Source organism: Theropithecus gelada, chromosome 14 (assembly GCF_003255815.1).
Source record: "Theropithecus gelada isolate Dixy chromosome 14, Tgel_1.0, whole genome shotgun sequence".
Lineage (NCBI taxonomy): Eukaryota > Metazoa > Chordata > Mammalia > Primates > Cercopithecidae > Theropithecus > Theropithecus gelada.
In genome coordinates this window covers 64,698,408-64,714,549 of record NC_037682.1, presented here as the reverse complement: position 1 = coordinate 64,714,549, position 16,142 = coordinate 64,698,408, and the positions used below count along the sequence as shown (strand labels likewise).

General features: G+C 57.4%; 1 protein-coding gene across 1 annotated transcript; it reads right to left on the bottom strand.

The window, feature by feature from the left end:
• Positions 1 to 572: 572 nt before the first annotated feature.
• Positions 573 to 15,783, bottom strand: ATG16L2 (autophagy related 16 like 2). Its single transcript, XM_025355584.1, has 18 exons — positions 15,534 to 15,783; positions 13,273 to 13,372; positions 12,267 to 12,366; positions 8,676 to 8,749; positions 8,131 to 8,382; positions 7,884 to 7,949; positions 7,153 to 7,266; positions 6,004 to 6,066; positions 5,299 to 5,407; positions 4,751 to 4,856; positions 3,921 to 3,991; positions 3,575 to 3,646; positions 3,341 to 3,461; positions 2,877 to 2,982; positions 1,681 to 1,830; positions 1,418 to 1,465; positions 1,205 to 1,306; positions 573 to 887 (listed from the first exon to the last, which is right to left on the bottom strand). The coding sequence occupies exons 1-18, from the start codon at positions 15,649 to 15,651 to the stop codon at positions 800 to 802; spliced, it is 1,860 nt and encodes a 619-aa protein (XP_025211369.1). The 5' UTR covers positions 15,652 to 15,783; the 3' UTR covers positions 573 to 799.
• Between the last annotated feature and the right edge of the window lie 359 nt (positions 15,784 to 16,142).

The following is a 16,142-nucleotide window of genomic DNA, read 5'->3' as shown; positions in this document are numbered from 1 at the left end:
GAAGTTGGTTTGCCCCAACTCTGCCCTGTGGGCTCTGCCTTGTAAGCAAAGCCCCAGGCCCAGGTCTGGCCCACAGCTGCCCTCCCCCAGGCACAGACACATAGAGGCCCTACTCTGCCCCACCCTGGGCACTACCTCTGGAGGAAGAACGCAGACCCAGTCTAAGGGAGGCCCCATGGACCAAGGACTTTGATATCACTACCTGGGTTTTTAGGATCTTCCCACCAGGACCCCTCTGGGTTGCCTCCCTGCCCCTTCCTCAGAGCTCCTCCAGCCCCTCCTCAGCTTCAGTCTACCCTGGGTGCCTGAAGCAGGTGGGCCTAACATGTTGCTTAGGCCTCAGGACCAGGTTGGACCAGGAGTCACATCCATGGCTCTTTGCCACCTCAGGGCCTTTCTTCCTGCTGTTTCCATGGTTAGACTTGAGCAGCACCTGTCTCCGCAGGCAGAGACTGGGCTGGCTGCCCCAGCTCTGTATGGAAGGAGGAAGGGGGCCAAACCTGGGTCTCCCAGAGCCCACTAGCCCAAAGGTCTCCATATCATGAATGCTGCAAAGAGGCAGGCAGACGCAGTTTAGATATCATTTTTTTTCTACTTGGGGAGAAAAAGTGAGGAGATAGAGATAAAAATACAAAGAAAAACTAGCTTCATTTTTAAACAAACAGGCCAGGTCCTGCCAGGCCTTCTTCCCCATTAAATCCCAAGGCCATCTCCAGTCCCAACCCCAACCCCCGCACGTTGCCGAGGGAAGCTTCAGGCTTCGGGCAAGAGCTCCAGCCCAGGCAGGGAAGTCGTGGCCCTAGTGCCAGAGCACAACCTTCCTGCCCTGGTCCACGCTCACCACGTGGCTCCCGGAGTAGCACCAGGCCACAGCGTTGACAGCAGTGCTGGGGAAAGGGAGGGGCAGGCTTCAGGGGGGCTTTGGGAACTATGCCTGCAACCTGGCTCTGCCCCGACTGCTGGACCTGGGTAGTTTGAGGCCCTCTCTTGAGCCTGTTTCCTCATCTGTAAAGTGAGCTCACAGAGCTGTGGAAAGGACAGACCCAGTGTGTGTGGAAAGTACCTTGTGAACTGCAAAGGGCTCTGGTCGGGTGGAGGGTGGAGGGACAAGGGCTGGAGACTCCAGAGTCCCAGTATGTCAGAACCTGGAATCAGCCTGGCAGGACTGGGGCCAGGCAGGTGGCCAGGTGGAGGCCATGCTCACCAATGGGGTCCCTGAAGTCTGCTTTCCAGCTTCCCGGTGTCCACATCCCAGATGTAAAGGGCCCCATCATAGGAGCCTGCCAGTGCATAGCTTCTGTCCGGGCTGTAGTGGCCACAGCAGAGCAAAAAAAGTGGGGGTGGGGTCAGAGAGGAGGGCACACACAGGGTCCAGCAGGGCACACTTGGACACAGGCATATGCTCTCACAGACATACCTGAATACAGCTTTGGTCCAGTCAGAACCGCACTTGAAGCCATCAGCCCTGAGGACAGACAGGGCTGGGGTCAGAACAGAGGTCACCACTAGTCCCTCTGCAGGGAGCTTCCAGAGCTTCCACTCTGTCAAGGGGTTTGGTACCTCAGCAGGACCTGGTCTGGAGGGGCCTCCAGGAAGGGTCCCAAGAGGGTCTATTACAGGAGAAGAGAGGCTCAGCTGTCCCAGCAAAGGCCACAGGGTCAGCAGGCATGAGGCTGGTACCTGAACACCTGGCGGATGTTGCTGACACGCAGGTCGATGACCTTGAGTGTGTTGTCTCGGGAACAGCTGAGCAGGTGCAGCTGGTCGTGGCTGAGGCTCAGGGAGGTGACCCGGCCCTGCACAGGGATGACCTGGGTGCAGTGGGGCCCCCTGAGGAACAAGGACAGAGACAGGGATGAGGAACAGCCCAGCCAGGCCACTCCTGACAGGAAGGGGCCAGGCGTAGCAGCCTTCCCAGCTAACCAAGTCCAGAGGAACCCCAGGGCCCTGGATCCCTGGGGTAAAGGCTGCCCGTGACTCATCTCCCTTCTCCCCACTGCAGCCAGCTGCCTCCATCGAGGAACCTAGACTTTGATTTGAAAGCCAGAGCCCTTGAAACCTTTGGGTCACTAAAATAAGCACCATATCATCTGAGCAATGAAGTCTTGTCTTTAAAAAATGTAAGAGAGAGAAGAAAGGGTTGCAAACAGTAGTTGATGGAGATCAGTCAGTAAAGGCTTGAGGCAGGCCTAGCACTGGCTCTAGCTTTGCTTTTTTTTTTTTTTTTTTTTTTTTTTGAGGCGGAGTCTGGCTCTCTTGCCCAGGCTAGAGTGCAGTGGCCGGATCTCAGCTCACTGCAAGCTCCGCCTCCTGGGTTCAAGCGATTCTCCTGCCTCAGCCTCCTGAGTAGCTGGGATTACAGGGATCTGCCACCACACTCAGCTAATATTTTTAGTAGAGACAGGGTTTCTCCATGTTGGCCAGGCTGGTCTCGAACTCCTGACCTCAGGTGATCCGCCCACCTCAGCCTCCCAGAAAGCTGGGATTACAGGTGTGAGCCACCATGCCCGGCCTCTAGCTTTGCTCTTACAAACAATTCAAGCCCAAAGTTAGGATCTTTGGTTTAAAAAACAACTACAATAATTTTTTTCCTTTTGATATAAAAGTGGTAACTAAATGGAAAAAGGTACATCTCCATCTTGGTTGCAAGGTCCAGGTGGAGTCCAGCATTGGACCAAGAGCCATGAAGACAGTGGCACAGCTTCCTGGGGGAGCTGAGCCCAGCCAAGAGGCAGTAGCTGGCAGTGCCAGCCCCACAGCCTTGCCTGCCCAAAGTGCCACCAAAACTCGTCCTGCCATGGCCAGAGAAAGGAACAAGAACTTGGGAGCCCTGTTCCCAGCCCTCCCCCAGTCCTCCCCCAGCCTGCGCCTGTCACCTGCTGTCCCAGAACCGGATCTTCTGGTCATTATGGCCACTAATGATGATATGGTCCCCACACACCACGTCATTACAGTAGGAAAGGACATTGATGGTCCTGGAGCCTGGGGACCAAGCAGCAGACCCCAGGGCCTCAGAGGAGGGTTGTCAGGAGCCACCCCACAGGACACATGGAGAAGCTGAGGCCCAGAACGCAGTGTCCTCCCAAGACTAGAACCCAGGTCTTCTGCTTCCCAGCCCAGGGCTCACCCACGTCTTTTTCCCACCCACAGCCTGTGGACACCAAGAAACCAGGCAGAAAACACCATTGGGGGATACCATTGGGGGACTGGAGGGCCTTGAGAGGTTTCACCCCCAAATGCCTATGAATCTCAGAGCCACTCCCAGAGAGCAGGTGAGGTCCCTCATACCCTGGCCTGGGGCTCCTGGCTGGTGGGGAGGGGAGGTGGGGTTGGGGCTCACAGTAGGCACGGCCGAGGTCCCACTCCTTCACTGTCCGGTCACGGCTCCCAGTCACTGCCTGGTGCCTTGTCAGCTTGAATTTGGCAGCTGTCACCTTATCTTTGTGTCCAGACAGTGTCTCCTGTACCGCAGCCCCAGGTGCGGATCAAGAGTTTGGCCAAGACCCCATAACAGGCCCCCTAGTCCTGACGTATGACCCCTGACCCCCAGGCAGCCTCCCCAGTCAGGCCTCACCTTGGACTGTGCCTCCCCCACCTTCCAGAGCTGGGCAGCCTGGTTGTAAGTTGCTGCTAAAACCTGGTAGCCCTGGAGAAATGGGAGAGGAAAATGAGAGGTGCTAAGCCGTAGGCAACATCCTTCGGGCCAGAGAATGAGGCTAGGGGCTGCCCCAGAGCTTCCCACAGCCCAGGTCTCCAAGGCAGGCAGAGGAGCCTCCGGCCCAGGGATGAGGATCTGTGTAAGAGCCCAAGGGCCTGGTTCTAAGGTATCCATGCTGCGCCCTCAGGTCCCAGAGCCCCCACCTGTCCAGTGTGGAGATCAGAGGGGCGCAATCCCATGCCACTGGGGCAAAGTTCCTCACCGAGGGGTCAAAGTCCACACTGGTGATGCTGCCACCAGCTCCCTCCAGGGTCTGGTTGACCTCTAGGCGACCTGGGAGGACCAGGAGAAGGGACAGTTGAAATGAGATCCTAACCTCACAAAATGGAGGAATTGGGATTGAGAGCAAAGATCAGTCCCCATTGCCCCCCCTACCCCCACAGGTTAGAAGACAGAATCGCTGGGTCTGTTCTGTGGCCTGGGCTGGAGACTACACCTCCCCTAACTGCTGGCAGTGGGTCCCAGGGACAGCTAGTCATTTCACAGACCAGGCTAGAGAGGACCAGGAAGAAGGGACTATCTGTGGGTCACGCAGCAAGCCAGGATCAGGCCAGCCAGAAACTTGCCTTTTCTAGGAAGCCCCCAGGAACCAGCTCTGACTCCCCAGGACACCCCCTCTCCAGAGCACAGAGCTTGGGACAAGGCCAACAGTTCATACTTGTCCCTTACCTGAGTTCTGAGAGCTTAAGTGATGCTACAAGAGGATCACCTGGTAGACTCAGGGACCTGCTCTTCAAGGGCCTGTCCCTGTAGGACCTCATGATAGGGGACCCCCATCCACCCCCATCAGGGACTATCTGAACTCAGCCTTCCCCATTCTGCAAATCTGGACCCTAGGAGCCAGGAGGCTCCACCCTTCTTCAGAGCAGCGAGCCCCGAGTCTCACTCTTTCCAAGGCATTGTCTAGTCACTGCCCACAGAATATTCCAGATGGAGAAACACAAAGAGATCCAAGACCTCTGCCCACCAAGTGAACTGAGGAGCGGGTCTGGAGAGAAGCCCCGAGTTGGCCTGCAGGGGAGGGCTCCTTACTTCCCACAACATTCCAGAGGTGGATCAGGCGGTCAGCCCCTCCAGTGGCCAGAAGGCTGCTGTTGGGGCCAAAACGAACAGCATTGACCTCAGAGAGGTGGGCATCCTGTGGGGAAAGAGGAGATTGGTGCCCCAGCCCTCCCCACACATATCTCTGTGAGTGCTCACAGGCCTTCCCACCGGTGCCTGTGCAGACACAGCCTGCTGCAGACATGGTATCCCCATCCCCGGTTTCTCTGTCTACACTTTTGAGTTTCAAACCCGGCCCCACCAGGTGTTCTCACCTCTGCCAGGACCCCTGCAGCAGCCTCCGTGCTATGCTACTCTACTCTCCTGCCTGGCCTCCTGGCCTCCCAGCCTCCTCTCTCTCCCTCTCTGGCCCATTCCCCCATCATAACATGCGTAAGTGACTCCCACCACAGGCTGTGGGAGGCAGCCTCCTGCTCCTGCTGAGGAGCCCAGCCTTGCTTCCCTAGCCTCCTGGGACCACCCCTGTGCCTGCACCTCCTCACCACTGCCCCACCCATATAGCTCAGCTCCTCCCTTACCAGCACATCCTGAGCCTGGGTAGGAAGTCGGGTGGCCACACATACAGGGATGATCTGGTATCGCTGCTCAGGGGCTCCCCCAATTGAGTGACCTCTCCTCTTCTTAAAACTGGGCGTAAGGTGGGTTGGGGTCAGGAGGGCATTCAGCAAGGCCTTCTCAGGTGGGAGCCTTCAGCTCCCCTGAGGCATCAACCATAGGAAGCAGATGGGGCAGAAGGCAGAACATGGCCCCAAGAAGCAGCGAGCGCATTCCTCAACCCAGCCTTTACCCCAGGAGTCAGTGTGGAGAGCACACAGAGGCAGGCACAGGAGCAGGGTAGGGTTGGTAGGTGCAAAGAAACCTCAGGGCTGGGGTTTCAATCCCAGTCTTGCCACTTCTTGGCTCTGTGACTCTGAATGAAAAATGCTCATTCAGAGCATTTTTCCCAATTGAGTAGGAGCTCCTGCCCTGCCTGAGGCTGGAGCTCTTGGTCCCCTGTGAGGACCTTGGATGAAGACAGACCCTTGTGATGACAGAACCTGGAAGACAGCTGAGCAGGGGCTGGGGCTGAGGCCATTCACCTGGCTCCTGTCTCCAGGGCCCAACAGACTCACACAGACAGCTGCGCACCACAAGGATGGACAGGTCGAGGCGCAGACACAGACCAAGCCTGGGCTGGGGAACCTGACACACATGTGGGTGCACACAGGCACACACACACTTACTCCAGAAGCCCCTTCACCACATCCACACAGTGGGACAGCGTCAGGGAGGTGGCTGAGGCAGACCTGAGACAAAACCGAGAAAGATGTGCTAAGGGACTGGCTGGTGTGTGTACAAATGGCTGTCCATCATCTCCACACTTTGCCAGAGACCTGGAGGCTCGTAACCTCTCAAGTCTGGGACAAGAACTTGACTTCTCCAAGACCAGGAGACTAGGATGACCCAGACCAGTCCCAGGAAGGTCAGGGCAGCAATGGATTTGGTAATGAAAGTCTCCCAAGGTCTCCCTCATGATGAGAAGAACTGCCTCACCCTACAAGTACCCACCAACAAAAGTTCCTGGGAAGCTGAGCTGGGGCCTACAGAGAAGAGGCGCTGAAGGTTCCCCCAGGGTGGGGAAAGGAGGGGGAAGCCTAGGCTTGCTGGGTGACCTCAGCAATGCCCAGGAGAGGGTGTGTCCTGCAGTTACTTGGCCCACAAGGGCTCCCAAGGACTTTGGGGACCAGCATCTCATGCCCCTCCCCACGGTTTCTTCACTGCCCCAAGGCCTGGACACTGGGGACCTGCAAGGAAAGACTGAGAAGAGGCGTTAGGCTGGGGAATGGGGCCCGGAGAGGGGCAGCCTCAATGACAGGCAAATCAAGAGGGGAGACCCTGCGGAGGGGTACCCAAGGTCTGAAGCCCCAGTCAGGTCCCACAAGTGTTAGCGCACATCTACACATGCTCATACGTTCACACACAGACGGGCTTAGTCAAGTTTGTACACACCTGTGTCTCATGTCCCTGTGGATGCACATGCTTGTGCACCTATGGCTGCACACACATGCCTGGCATGACTGGGCTCTGGGCTTTACCCACAGGTTCCCTCCTGGTGACAGCTATTCACAAGCCTGACACCCCACCCCCAGAGCTCTGATCCCAAGAAGGAGGGAAAGGGTTGAGGGTAGGGATTCGGTTGGGTGAGATGGAACTGACCACAAGTGGCTCCAGACAATGGAGGTCAGACTAGCCCTGGGAGATCTGAGCTTTCTGGCCTCTCCTCAAGCTCCCTCCCAACCCAAGAGCTGACTCCAAGGTCCAAGAGGAAGACCCTGGCAGCCTCTGGGGTGGGGCTGAGCTCAGAGCTCTGAGACCACCACCTGGGTCCTCACCTGAAGGGCCTCTTCCACTTCTCACAAGCTTCATTCTCCAGGGGCTCTGGCTCAGGGGCTAGAGCCAGAGTCTCGGTTCTCTCCCTCATCCCATCGCCTACAGTGTCCGGACCCCTAGGAGGAGAAATTAAGCTCAGAAACGCCAAGGGACCAAGCCAGCCCCTCCAGACCCCAGCACAGGACATGCTGAAGACAGGAATTCTCAGTGATGAGGGTTCTGTGTGGGTACACGTGCAGCGGGCACGCATGCAGGCTCCTACGACCACACGGTCGTCTGCAGGTGTCCCGTGGGCCCCAACTACTTGGGGTCCTCGGGACGCGGCTATGCACAACTACAGTCGGCGGCCTGGGTCGCCGCAGGCAGGCGGGGCCGGGAGGCAGAACACAAGGGTCGGACCGGCCCATCCCCACTCTTTTTTTTTTTTTTTTTTTTTCAGACGGAGTCTCGCTGTGTCTCCCAGGCTGGAGTGCAGTGGCGTGATCTAGGCTCACTGCAAGCTCCGCCTCCCGGGTTCACGCCATTCTCCCGCCTCAGCCTCCCAAGTAGCTGAGACTACAGGCGCCCGCCACCACGCCCGGCTAGTTTTTTGTATTTTTAGTAGAGACGGGGTTTCACCATGTTAGCCAGGATAGTCTCGATCTCCTGACCTCGTGATCCACCCGCCTCGGCCTCCCAAAGTGCTGGGATTACAGGCTTGAGCCACCGCGCCCGGCCCCATCCCCACTCTTACTCGCTGATGCTCACGGTCCGCTTGGCAGCCTTCTTCAGCTCCTGGGACACCCGCGCCTGCTTGGCCCTTGTTGGGTAAAAAGCATCCTGAGAACCTGGCGCGGCGCCTCGCACGCAGGCGGGGCGCGACCCGGTCCCTTTCTCCAGTGGGCGGCTGCTGCCCGCCTCCCTTCCAGACACAAGCGAGGCCCGACTCTCCCTTCAGGGGCGGGGCCTTTCCTCAGAAGGGGCGGGGCCTGCTCTCTCACCGCTCCCGGCGCTCGTTGCGCAGGTTGCGCTCAGCTGCGGCGCGCGCCTTGCGCTGCACGAGCCTCTCCAGCAGGTCGCGCGCCTCCCCCTGGAGCCTGCGCAGTGCCGCCTCCCGGAGCCCGACGTGCGCGCGCAGCGCCTCGTAGGCTGCCCGCTGCACGGCGTTCTGCGCCCGCCGCTCTTCCACCTGCTGGGCCTGCTGCGCCCGTGCCTCTCGCAGCTGCGCCACGCGGACCTTCAGGGTTGCCAGCCTGGAGGATGGAAAGAGCGGATAGCGGGTCCCGAGCCTCTCCCGTCACTGCCCAGTGGGAATCTGCCTCGGAGCAGAGACCGACCTGCCCATGCCAAACGCGGCTAGCCGGTGGCTAAGCCAGGTCTCCCCCAAGACTTCGCCCTCAGAGCCCAGCCGTTCGGTCCTCTGGCACCAACCGATAGGCTCAGGGGCACGTGGGGAAAGCTCTTGGCCCGCGCCATTCTCCCGCATGGTTGGCCCTGGGCCTCCCCGAGGTGGGCGCGGTCCCGCCCGCCCGCGCCCGCGCCTCACCTGCTTTGCAGCTCCTGCAGCTCCGACTCCAAGGCGCCCAGGGCCACGCTCTTCTCCACCACCTGGTAGGCCATCTGGGGGCGGACAGGTGAGCACGGCGGCGCTGAGGCCCCTCCAGGCCTCTAGTCCCTCCCGGGCCGAAGGCGCTAAGGGACAGTTGGCTGCTCCCCTGCCCGCCCCCTTCCTGAAAAACAAGCCGAGCCCCACACAGGTTTGGGACCTTGCAGAGGGACGCGCTGCTGTTTGTGGAGCAGTGGAAGGCCCTCGGGCTCTGGAGTCAGCCCTGGGTCCCAGTCCTCGCTGTGCTGCTTCCTTTCTCTGCGACCCTACTAGGAACCTCTCTGGCAAGAGCAACCCGCTACGCTGCCTCGCCTGAAGAGTGAGAAGACATCGCTCCGCTCCCAGCGCAATGCAGAACCACTTTGAGGACTCCTAGCGCAGAGGCTGCTAAATGCCCATCCGGCCCTCGGGTGCCATGATGTTCCCAGCAGGCTACATGCTCTTTCCATCCTCACCACACCGGGAGGCTGGTACTGCCACTCTCACTTCACAGACGAGGACACCGACAGAGAGGTTTAAATGTCTGGCCCAAAGTCACGTAGCTAAGAGATTTGAGCCCAAGCCACCTAACTGCATCACCCTCCAGGCTGGTCAGGGGAATGTGAGTTCTGTTCCCCACCCCTCCCTGGGGCCTTCCTGGCTTCACTCAACCCAGGCCTGCCCAAGCACAGGTCTCAGCAGCGAGAAGCCCTGCGCAGAGGCACACAAGGCTAAAATCAGGCATGGACTCGGGGAGCCAGGGCCCAGACTCAATATGGGAACAGCCCTGGCAGCCTAGGAGAGGCAGTGAGGGTCATTTCATCTGCACCCCCGCCTCACTCGACATGCCTTCAACTCAGAGCCAAGCAGGGTCGGTGGGAGAGACAGACCCCAGGCAAGGCAGCTCCCACCAGTGTGACAAAAGAACATGAGGGCCAGAGGCGCCTCTGGCCCAGGCCAAGGCTGGGGGCTCTTATTGCTAATCTGTTTCTGTGTTCTCACGTGGGCCTAGTGAGGACAGACTGAGGAGCAAGGTTGATGCTGCCACCTGCACTGACATGACGCCCTATGTGAGTGAGTCTGCGGAGAGGGAATCTGCACATGCGGGTTGGGGCACCTTTATTCATAGTTGGCCCCATTTATAACATAATTGTTTTCACCACTGAGTAATCTGATCACCACCTCCACTTTCTCACCTGTTAAACTTGCTTTCATTTATGTTGTACTATTATGTTATACCATTCAATATTTTATTGTATGCCTTTCAAAATTCAAGTAGTAGAGGTGGAAAACAGATTAGTAGTTGCCAGGGGTAAGGGATGGTTGAGGGGAGAGGGGTGAATGTGACTAAAAAGGGGTAGCAAGAAAGAGATCTTTGTGGTGGTGAAACAGTGCCATATCTTGATGGTCACACAAATCTACACGTGATAAAATGATAAAGGACATATACACACTTAACACCAATCCCAGTTTCCTGGTTGTGGGTACTATAGTTATGTAAGATGTAGCCAGTGGGAGATGCTGGGGGAAGGGGACGCAGGAACTCTCTGGACTATCCTTGCAACTTCCTGTGAATCTATAATTATTTTAAAATAAAAAGTTAAAGTAATAATAATGATAAATGCTTGTGAGGTGTGGAACTACTAGAGAAATTTTTACAAAAGAAAAGAAAAAGCCTCCCCACTGCCCCCATCCACTGGCGCATCCAATGGGTACTGGCTGGTGTGTGTCCAGGGAAGGAATGCTGGGGGCCAGGGAAAGCATCCCAGGCAAAGGGAGCCGGGAGCTCAGAGATGAGAGTGGCAGGAAATGCAACAGGAGCCTGGTGAGCTCAACGGGGGAGCCAGGCTAGGAGCTTTGGAAGATCTACAGCACACTAACCATGGAGAGAGGTAGTAAGACGGGCCTTTACTTTTTACTCTATGGCTTCTATTCTCTTGAGTTGTTTACAAGCATGTTTTGTGTACTGCTTGTCTTTCATGGAGATCTTTTTTTTAATTAAAATATGTCACTCTGAAAGCTGTATGGAGAAGGGACAGGGAGTGCTGAAGGAGCGTTCCAGGGTAGGATGAAAGTTACTTGTACCATGTCAGATATGGTACAAGAAACAGACATTGATGGATTTGGAGATAGTCAACATGACCTTGTGACCAGTTCAGGATGGAGGGCTGGGAAGAGTCAGAGGCGCCCGGGCGTTTCCAGCCTGTGTGAGAACCACTGGGGGGCAGTCACAGGAAGGACAGCCCACCTCATTCATAGCTTAGTCTACAAATAGTCCTTAGTATGGAATGGACTGTGGACACAGGCCCTAAAGATACAGGTTTGCCTTGGAGGCAAAACAAGACATCCCACGGCTTGGGGAGCTCACAGCCCAGAGGCAGGGGGGTGGTGTAGGGGGTCAGATGTTTGAGAATCACCTCTCAAACAAATATTGAATTGGACCTACAACAGCAGCTCTGGGGAAAAGTTCTCAAATGAGTCCGTACCTATGCCCACACTTCTGTTGAACAGGTGACTTGCCATGCTGTGACTGGATGTGTATTTACTGGGCTATCACAGTCTCCTTCAGAGGACTGGAAGCCCCCATGGGCCAGCTCTTGTTTATTGCTGCATTCCCTGTACCTTGGATATAGCAACTGTCAATAGATGTTGAGAGAATGAATGGAGAGAACAGAAGGTGATTTGTGTGAGAGGGGCTCAAATCCTGGCTCTACCTCTCCAAGCCTCAGTCTCCTCCTCTGCAACCATAAAGTTGTGAAGGATTAACTGAGACAATGTTTAGCCCAATGCCTGCAGGGAGTCAACTCTCAAAACAGCGTGGACCAAAACAGCGTGGGCCAAATTCTGGGGGAGATGGTGAGCCTGATTTTAGATGTGATGTCCAAAAAGCAGCTAAGCAAGAGGGTCAGGAGCTCAGAAAAGGCGGCTGGGCTAGAGACAGATCTGAGAGTTGGCAAACAGAGAAAATGGGAGTCCGTGAGCCCCAAGAACACCCATATTTAAAGGAAGGGGAATAGGGAGGAGGGAAAGGAGGCAGTGAAGGAAGTTCAGAGGCAACAATCACAAAAATGAGAGGGAAACTAGGAGAGCATGGTGCAAGAGAAGCCGAGAGATACTGTTGCAAGGGGACAGGGAAGGCGGTAGTGTCAGGTGGAGCGTCCACACCCTGCCAATGAGCTAAATGAACCTTACTCCTGTAGTCTGCAAATGTACATTGAGCATCAACTGGTGCGAGGCCTTGGGGATGGCTGGGCGAGGGGTTAGCCATGGAGTAGTGAGCAGAGTAGGCTAAACAATGTGGAAGGGAAATGGGCTGCCAGGCCCTTGCACACCTAACTCCCTCCAGCTGCTGTTGGACCCACTTCATTGTGGGCTGCCCGGGGCACTCTGACCCCTGCTCAGCTTCAGGTCAGGGCCTGGCACACACTAGGGCTCACTCAATGCTTGCAGCACTGGGCTTGGAGAATGCAGCAAACACAGGTGTACCCCTCACTGGCTGGCTCCCTTGGACCACATCTCTCTACACCATTTTCAGACCCCTTCCCAACTTACCTCACCACAGACCAGCCGGAGCCCCTCTTCCTCCTCCTGCCACTTCACCCTCAGTGTGGCCAGTGATGGGACTTGGTCTGAGTCAAGCCCTGACTCCTCCCTGCCAACCAATCAGAGTGGTGCTCAATGTCCCCCAGTTCACCCAAGTGCCCAAAGGCACCCAAGGGATGCTACATGAAAAGCCTAAAACAAGAGCCATTAACTTCCTCCTGGGAAGATGGAAGCTAGCAAGCCAGTAAAGGAAAAGGCAAGTCTCTAGAAATGAGCTGTCCATGACTCCTCTGCTCCAAGATTCCCCTAGGCCTTGGCCAAGGACCCTTCTCAAGAGCCACCTCCCAGCCGGGTGCGGTGGCTCACGCTGTAATCCCAGCACTTTGGGAGGCCAAGGTGGGCGGATCACAAGGTCAAGAGATGGAGACCATCCTGGCCAACATGGTGAAACCCCGTCTTTACTGAAAATACAAAAATTAGCCAGGGGTAGTGGTGTATGCACCAGGAGGCTGAGGCAGGAGAATTGGTTGAACCCAGGAGGCGGAGGTTGCAGTGAGCTGAGATCAGGCCACTGCACTCCAGCCTGGCTGACAGAGCCAGACTCCGTCTCAAAAAAAAAAAGAAAAAAAAAAAAAAAGAAGCACCTCCCAACTCTGAATCCCAACCTATTCCTGGTTCTCATCTTTACTCCCTCTTTGGAATAGGTAGCAAGACCCTTTCTTTAGGCATCAGGCAAGGAACAGGGAAATAGAAAAAGACTGAGAAAGGGAAAAGACATTAAGTGTAGGGGTGGGAGGGGAAGGAGATGGGACAAATGCAGAAAGATGGACAAAGAAAGTTGGAGGGGAAAGAGATTCTAAACAGCTATCCTGTGGGAAGGCCAAGGGCCTGCCTCCCCCACCACCCCCACCACCCCCACCACCCCTGGGCAGCAGCCAGGGGCTGATGAGGCGCTAGGGAGAGAATGAACCCAGCACAGGCAGCTCTTTGTGACCACAGACACACATACACTCACCAGGGGCCCTGGTGGGTGGTGGGAGTGACACTGTTTGGCTCCGGCTGCAGCTTCTTTGAGAACTTGTCCAGCAGCTCAGCCTTCTCTAAGAGATGGTTATCTGGAGGTTGCAAAAGAGTGAGCCTGGGGCAGAGACAGATACCCAGCAGCCCCCTGGCATGCAAGTTATCTCCAGCTAGGATGGCTGCAGGAGCCCAGAGATGCTAGGCATGGGGAAGCTTCTGGCAGGCTGGCCTTGCCCCATGCCTGAGGGGCGTCTGTGCAGCTCTACAGGACCTTCAGCCCTAGCAGTGTCCTCATAGCACCGGTCCCCAGGCCCACCGGGAAGAGGACCTGCTCTCCCAGGGACAGAAGGATGACCACTGCGGGGTACTGCCTGCTGAGGGTCCTGAGGGAAGGAAGGGGCCTGGAATTGATTCATCCCTGCCTCAGAGCAAGGTTTAGCCCCAGAAAGTGATAAACCGAGCTCTACCTGTCAATAGCCTTTGGCAAGTCACTTCCCCTCCAAGGGCTCTAGCTTTCTGCACTTAAAAATAATCCCCGGCCAGGCGTGGTGGCTCACGCCTGAATTCCCAGCACTTTGGGAGGCCAAGGTGGGCGGATCACAAGGTCAGGAGATTGAGACCATCCTGGCTAACACGGTGAAACCCCGTCTCTACTAAAAATTACAAAAAATTAGCCAGGCGTGGTGGCAGGCGCCTGTAGTCCCAGCTACTCTGGAGGCTGAGAAGGGAGGCTGGCGTGAACCCGGGAGGCGGAGCTTGCAGTGAATGGAGATCCCGCCACTGCACTCCAGCCTGGGCAACAGAGAGAGACTCCCTCTCATAAATAAATAAATAAATAATCCCAACTTCCCCAGCCCTGGTGTAAGGTACCCCCAGGCTAGAATAGAAAGTCCTTAAGCAATTATTCAGCAGACATTCTGGAGGTTTTGACCCTGGAACACACTCCCTCCCCCATCAACAGTCACTTCCTCTTTTCTCACCAGTTCCAGGGGAGGGCGGGGTAGTAAGCCCAGGCCTAGCTCCCTCCTCATCAACTTCCTTCCCACACTACTTCCCACCTGTCTGTCACCTTGACTGAGGCCCCTGGGCCTGGCCTAGTTCTCACGAAAACCCCACCTCAGCCCCCAGGGTACTGCACCCCCCAGCAAACCTAAAGAAGGTCTCTATACCCAATTAACAAGTAAGAAGACTGAGGTTAATACCTAATTAACAAGCAAGAAGACTGTGACCTGCCCAAAGTCTCAAGACTGGCCCTTCGGTCTGATTTCAGCCCTCCAGGTCTCTCCAGTCCCTCAGACTCACAGCTCCCTGGGGGGGGGGGGGGCGGTGACCCCCCCCCTCAAACTGGACGGTTCCACTGTCCGTCTGAGCAGTGGAAAAGTGTGGCTGCTGGAGGTGGGGGCTGGCCTCGAAACCCTGAAGGCAGAGGACCAGCAGCCTGGAAGCTTGCAGAGAAATTTCCCTGGCTAAGAGCAAATTTGATTGTGGGGGTTTGGCCAAGATTAGCCCCAGTGAGAGAGCCGCAGGGACTGTGATTAGACTTCCAACAGCAGACATACAATCGCAGGTGGCCAGAGGCGCGACACACAGGCACACCTGTTCATCCCGTCTTGAACTGCCACACCCCATCCTGACCAGCTGCCCAGAAACAATTCTGAGAGTCTGACTTCGCTGGACTCAGCCGGCATCCGCCAGCAGCCCGGGGTCCCCTGATGCCCCCTCAGGTTGGGTAGGCTGACGGGGAGGTGTTCCATAAGCCTGCGCCAGCGTCGCCTGTCGGCGGCAGAGCCTGAGATGCACAGCCTCCTCCTTAGAGGTTCCGAGTGTCGCCCCTCTCCGGATGGGCCAATAAGTGGCTGCTCTGGACAAGTCCCGCGTTCTTTCATTGCGCTGCGGAGACTAAGTGCACTAATCAAGCCCCTACCCCGGGGACTGCCCGGAAGGGGAGGCACAAGAGACCCTTCAAAACCAACACCCGGGGACGCACTTGCGTCTCGGAAGCCCAGCTCGTGGGAGGCAGAGCCCGTCCTGAAGGGCGACGAGGGCGGGGGGGCAGGAGGGGCTTGTCCAGGTTCTAAGCAGAGCCTGGATGGCAAGGGGCGGAGTCCTGACAGTCGGGGTGGGCGTAACGCATAGGCTCAAGGCACAAGGCACAGCGCACTCGGGTCACAAGCGGAGGAGCCAGTCAAACCCTCTCCCCGCGCCCGTAGTCGCGTCCCCTCAGCGACCATCCTCTCAGCCCCGGGGCGCACTCACAGGCCGGCACCAGCTCCAGGAAGAGCGCCTTTTGCGTACGGTCCCGAAGACGCAGCTGCCACACAATGTGGCGTTTCCATCGGGCTACGGGGGCGCCGGGGACGCCCGGCCCAGCCATGGCCGCGCTCTGCCGCCTCTCGGCGCGTTCCTCTCGCCCAGGACGGCGCCAGGCCCGGGCGGGGCCTTGCGCGGACTCCGTTACGCCAGGGGGCGGGCGGTGGCGGGGAATCCCCGGCTTGTCCCAAGAGCGCGCTGGTTGGGAGGACCGAAGGCCGACGCCGGGAGGAGCCGCCTCCGGTAGGAGCCGCCTCCGGGTCTGAACCGCCGGGGTCCCGCCCGAAATGTTCACCTAAGTGGGGGCTCTTGTGGCTGTGAGGGTCGTAAGCAGGAGCGAGGTCGGAGCCTCCGGGGCGGCTTCCCCCACGCGGGTGGAGCGCTCCGGAGGTGGGGCCCTCAAGGTTCGGGTCCCTTAACCCCGTCGCGCCCGGGCGGAGTCCCACAGCTGCTGATGCTCCCCGTGCCGCTGCGGTCCCGGCCGCGCGCCCAGTCAGGGACCCGGAGGCCCTCAGCCCCGGGCTCTGCGCGTACACTGAGGGCGCGCGCAGCAGG

Bases quoted from the DNA above. Each gene is read 5' to 3' on its own strand.
- ATG16L2 (XM_025355584.1), bottom strand. From the start codon at position 15,651: ATGGCTGGGCCGGGCGTCCCCGGCGCCCCCGTAGCCCGATGGAAACGC. The intron at 3,647-3,920 runs GTGAGGAACTTT...CCATTTCTCCAG, and splicing joins GTGTGGACTTTGACCCCTCG to GGCTACCAGGTTTTAGCAGC. The intron at 2,983-3,340 runs GTGAGCCCCAAC...CTTGGTCCCCAG, and splicing joins GGACCTCGGCCGTGCCTACT to GCTCCAGGACCATCAATGTC.